Source organism: Echinops telfairi, unplaced genomic scaffold, assembly GCF_000313985.2.
Source record: "Echinops telfairi isolate 266 unplaced genomic scaffold, ASM31398v2 ScPeMD7_16;HRSCAF=60, whole genome shotgun sequence".
NCBI classification, from domain to species: Eukaryota; Metazoa; Chordata; class Mammalia; order Afrosoricida; family Tenrecidae; genus Echinops; species Echinops telfairi.
The window spans coordinates 5,064,973-5,070,505 of record NW_022103913.1 but is presented as its reverse complement, the minus strand read 5'-3'; the positions used below and the strand labels follow the sequence as shown (position 1 = coordinate 5,070,505).

The 5,533-nt window shown below is 36.4% G+C and overlaps 1 protein-coding gene across 2 annotated transcripts in view; it reads left to right on the top strand.

Moving 5' to 3' along the window:
- Positions 1–5,533, top strand: part of RASA2 (RAS p21 protein activator 2) — a 138,035-nt gene that overhangs the window by 49,087 nt on the left and 83,415 nt on the right. For both annotated transcript variants that reach the window (XM_004712077.2, XM_013007105.2), the window contains exons 5-6: positions 2,882–2,965; positions 4,467–4,539. In XM_004712077.2, coding sequence (XP_004712134.1) covers positions 2,882–2,965; positions 4,467–4,539 — 157 coding nt within the window. The remainder of the gene's footprint in view (positions 1–2,881; positions 2,966–4,466; positions 4,540–5,533) is intronic.

Genomic DNA, 5,533 nt, shown 5'->3' with positions numbered 1-5,533 from the left:
CCACATTTGCTTATGCACCCATTTGTCTTCAGTGATCATATCATGGAGGAGAGCACACAATGATATGATTTTTTGTTCTTTGACGTCAGATAATGGATCCCTTTGGCATCTCGTGATCAAACAGGCTGATGTGTACTTCCATGTGAGCTTTGTTGCTTCTGAGGTAGATGGCCACTTGTTTACCTTCAAGTTTTTAAGACCCCAGACGTTATATCTTTTGATAGCCGGTCACCATCAGCTTTCTTCACTGCATTTGCTTATTCACCCGCTTTGTCTTCAGCGGTTGTGTCGGGAAGGTGAGCATCATAGAATGCCAATTTAATAGAAGAAAGTATTCTTGCATTGAGGGACTACTTGAGTGGAGGTTCAATGTCCTTCTGTTACCTTAACACTAAACCTATAAATATAGGCACATAGATCTATTTCCCAATCCTCATAAATATATTTGCACATAGATAAATAAATAAGAGTCCAATTAAAAAAAAGTTTCCTCGACAACCATCTCACTTTAGAGCATTTTTGGGCCCATCCAACTCATTGCACAGTTGTAAAAATATTTGACTATTTAAACTGCTCGCCTTTACAAAATGGACAGAACTTAAGGCGCGTTTCATTACTTCTTGTAACTCTTGTGGAAGTGTCTTCATTGCTAATATTTGTTTCCTGCCCATCCATGGTATATGATGTGAAATTGTTTGATTTACCAAGAACAATTTGTTTTTATTTATTAAGCAATTACTAAGGGGCTTCAAAAGTTTTTGGGAAAATTCTATTTTTTTTAAATCATTTTACTGGGGGCTCTTACAGCTCTTATAGAAATTCCAAACATCCACTGTGTCATGCACATTTGTATATATGTTGCCATCATCCTTTTCAAGACACTTTCTTTCTTCTTGAGCACCTCATTTTTCCCCGCCCTCCACCACCTTCTTGAACCCTTGATAAATTATAAATTATTATTACTTTCATATCTTACACCATCTGTTGTCTCCCTTCACCCATGTTTCTGTTGTTCGTCGCCCTGGGTGGGGCGTTATTATACGTCGATCATGGTGATCTGTTCTCCTTTTCTCCCCATACCCTTCCCCTATCCTCATGGTATCACTGTTCCCATTATTGTTCCTGAGGGGCTTATCTGCCCTGGATTCCTTGTCAAGAGCTCTTATCTCTGTACCCGTGTACATGCTTTGGTCTGGCCAGATTTGTTAGGTAGAACTGGGGTCATGATAGTGGAGGGGAGGAGGCATTAAAGAACTAGAGGAATGTTGTATGTTTCATTGGTGCTATACTGCACCCTGCTGTCTTGTTCTTCCTTGTGACCCTTCTTTGAAGGGATGTCCAATTTTCCACAGATAGGCTTTGGGTCTCATCTGCTACTCCCTCCTTCCCATTGATATGACTGTTTGTTTTGGGTCTTCTGATACCTGATCCTGTCGATACTTCATGATCACAAAGGCTTGTGTGCTTCTATCATGTGGGCTTTGTTGCTTCTCATCTAGATGGCTGCTTGTTTATCTTCAAACCTTTAAAACCCCAGATGCGATATCTTTTGTTAACCAGGCATCATTAGCTTTCTTCACCACATTAGCTGATGTACTCATTTTGTCTTCAGTGATCATGTGGAGAAGGTGAGCTTCGCAGAATGCCAGGTTTTTAGAACAAAGTGTTCTTGCCTTGAGGGAGTACTTGAGGCCCAATGTCCGTCTGCCACCTTAAGATTTAACATATATAAACATAAGTAGATAGATACATGTCTGTTACCTTTTAATTCCATCCCTGCCCCAACACACATATCTTAGGTAATTAGGGGGAAAAATGAAAACTCTGTTCAAATGAAAGGAGCCCTGATGATGCCATGAGGTAATAAGCATTGGGCTGCCTGCCACAAGGTTGGTGACTTGAACCCAGCTGACCTCTCCATGGGGGAAAATGAGGCCATATGCTTCTGTAGTGAGGTTTTACTGTGTCCTATAGAGTTGCTATGAGTCAGAATTGACTTAACAGTAGGTTTAGTTGGGAAGCAAATAAAATAATACTTATTTAATAGTATTACTTGGACAGAAAACATTTTAAAACTTTGTTATGTTTCAAAGTTAAGTGCACTACTGGTAATTTTATGGACTCTTACTTTTTAGTTTATGGGTGTGATAGGTTTTGTGTCAACTTGACTGCCCAGGGTTCTCTGTGGTTTAGCATAGAGAATGCTGTCTAAGACAGTAGGCATCACGGCTTTGCTTTGTGAGTACTGTATTCTTATGAAATGCCTATTGGATAGTACATTGTCCTCATGAAACTGTAGTCAATAGGTTTTCTGTAATACAGATTTCTTATGATTCGTGTTAATTTGGTATTGCAAAGAAAGTAGTACAGTATTTTCTGATGCAGGAGCTGTTGCTCAGAATCAGAGTAACCAGTTACAGAATGGTGTGAAAGTTTGCCTTATAGTTATGAATCAGACTGTAAGTGGAAACCACAGTTGTTTCCTCTTTGCCTCATTCATGCTTTAGTAGAGGATAAGATGCCGTCAAGCAGGGACAGTTTGTAGTTCAGTTAGCTAAGCTTCTTAATGCCTTTTTCTTCCTTTTTAGAAGCCACAGTAGTATTATCAAGCTACAAAATGTACCTTTTCGGATATATAGGGGGGAAATGTTAAATTTTATTTGTCAGTCTCAGTATTGACTGCAGTGTTCCAGTTTAGTACTGTTTTGAAAACATAGCATAAATAAATGCACACAGGCATGTTATTTGTAGTAGATTGTATATAAGCATGTAACTAACTATAAACACATGAGAAGCAATTTTGAACTCCTTAAAGTGTTTTCTGTTGTATGATATTATATAACTTAAATGTAGTATGCTAACTCTCCTTTATGTACCTCAGCATCAAGGCATGCCAGGGGTTGCCTCTCATCAATGGACAAAGCTGTGACCCCTATGCTACAGTTTCCCTCGTGGGCCCCTCGAGGTAATGTGTATGAAATTCTTAGGAGTTTTTTAAGCTCTCTAGTTCACTATGGAATTAAAAAGCTAAGTTTTTAAGAGCAAATGCTAAGTTATTAATAACACAAAGTAAGGAATGCTTTGAAAGATAGCCTTTATTGAACTGTTAGGACTTTGGAAACAACCAAATCTTGTGTTTTGTAGGGTACCATTTCACACCTTCCAGACTCTTGGGCTGTGGAAAACAGCCTTGGTTTTATACTAGTAAAATTGCCTTCAACACATAAACTTGTCTGTTTTATTCATCACTGTTCTTCTAAGTGTCTTTGACTTTGTACAGGTAAAATCCTGATTTTAATTCACACCAGCTCAGAATAGCTAGGGCTGAAAATACTTTTTCCATTCATGGACAATGTGCTCTCCAAGCTGTAGACAAATACTAGGACATGATGATGTGCACTGTAGTATTGATTTAAGTGATTTACGGTAGCTTATATAGAAACTGGCGGCACTTGCAGTATTTCATACTGTATAATGATTTCTTTCAAGGTCTGACTAATCTGAAGTTTGTCTAAAACTTGAAGGTCTAGAATCAGGAAGCACAAAGCACGATATTTCCTCTACACATACACTCCTGCCCACTTCTCCCCTGCCCCACGCCCTCTAATTCATCATAATATTCTTTCGAAAATCACTAGCAGACCACTGTGGAAAATATATTTTTATATGTGTGTATCAAGTTTCTAGTACTTATTGGTTGCTCAAACAACTGAGTAATACTGTTCTCAGATGTTTTAAAATGTAAAAACAATTCTATATAACATTAAATGCTATCATACGGATTTTTGCTTCCATGGAAAAACCTTGAACCTAACATTTTAAATAAACATTTTATCTGTATCTGACAGATATACCTTATTATAATTGTTTAGTTATATCCACATTAAAACTACTTGCTTCTGAATTTATTTTTTAAAAGAAATATATTAGTTTTGATATTGTACTATATAGTTTGTAAGTTGTCAATTTGAGGGAGGTCTGGGGGAAGGTGGTACAGGGTCTTCCTGTATATATATGTCTATGCAACCACCTGTGGATATATAATTATTTCAAATAAAAAGTGGAAAAAAGTTGCTACTGGAGATGAAGCCCGAAGAATAAACATAAGTACAAATGTTTTTGTGTTCCTTAGTTTTTAAACATAAATGTACCTCAAATTTCCCTGTATTCTTTCTCATTCTATCTTCTGAGTTGCTCAGACAATAGAAACTGTAGCAGTATAATATAGTCACAGAGAGAATGTCATTCAGTCATGGTGATTATAGATTGCACAAAGCTTGTGTACTCTTTGATTTATTTCTTAGAAACACCACAATTTTCTCTCCAAGTAATACTTAAAACCACATAATTCCTTGAGTCATCTTAACAGTTAAACAAACGTCTCCCCTCCCTGGTTGGGAATAGCATGTTTTATAATTGTGTACTATTAAGTTCTACAAGGTAAAACTCTACCACATTGGATACAGGAATGACCAAAAGAAGACAAAAGTAAAGAAGAAGACAAGCAACCCACAGTTTAATGAAATCTTTTATTTTGAGGTAACTTTTTCTTTTATATAAATGTTATTAATATTGCATATTTAATGTTGAATGCTGGTTGACTTCTTTTTTCAAACTATTGCCATGATGATCATTTTATCAAAAACAAGTCTGATTAAGACCAAATCCGTATAGGTGTTTATCTTAGTCAAGGTTTCTGGAGAACAGAATCCGTGAGATGCGTGTGTGTAAGTCCGTATAAAGAGCTTTATATCAGGAGAATCGTGTGAATTAGGGGCTGCCAAATCCCAGATCTGTAGGTCATGCTGCAGGCTGCAGGCTGCTGCAGGTTTGTACTCCAAGATTTGTAGGACAAGTATCAGGAAGAGTGAAAATGGGAGGCTTCTGCTGAAATATCTTTTTAATATTCTGGAGGCTGACTATATTCTAAGGAAATTTCCCTTTCAGCTAGTTAATTATATTATGGAAGGTTATATTGAATTGCATTAGATTACATTATAGAACATCAACTAGTCTAGTTTTTTGCCAAACCACTGAAACCGTAGCCTAGCCAAATGGCACTTAAAATGAACTATATTACAGTGGTCTTAACATTAAAATCTAAGAAATTAGCCATTTTTTTTTAAAGAACAAATATTCATCCTTTGATCCATGTGGATTTCTGACTCTACTGTCTTAACCAGTAGGAAGAAATGTAAGCAAAACTGTAAAACATGAAAAATTTTATATTAATACATTTAATTCCAGAAAACCTGAAGTGTTTGTCCAAATTCTTCACATGAGATGAATCCTGTTAGCACACTTTATTTATTTATTTATTTCAATTTTAGAACTTTTTTCTTTCTTGTGCTCCTTTTTATTAACTCCTTATGTAGATGCTAAAAACTTTTTTGTTTTGGGGGGGCGGTTTTAAAAAAAATCATTTTATTAGGGGCTTATACAATTTTATCACAATCCATACATACATCAATTGTGTAAAGCACGTTTGTACATTCATTGCCCTCATCATTCTCAAAACATTTGCTCTCCACTT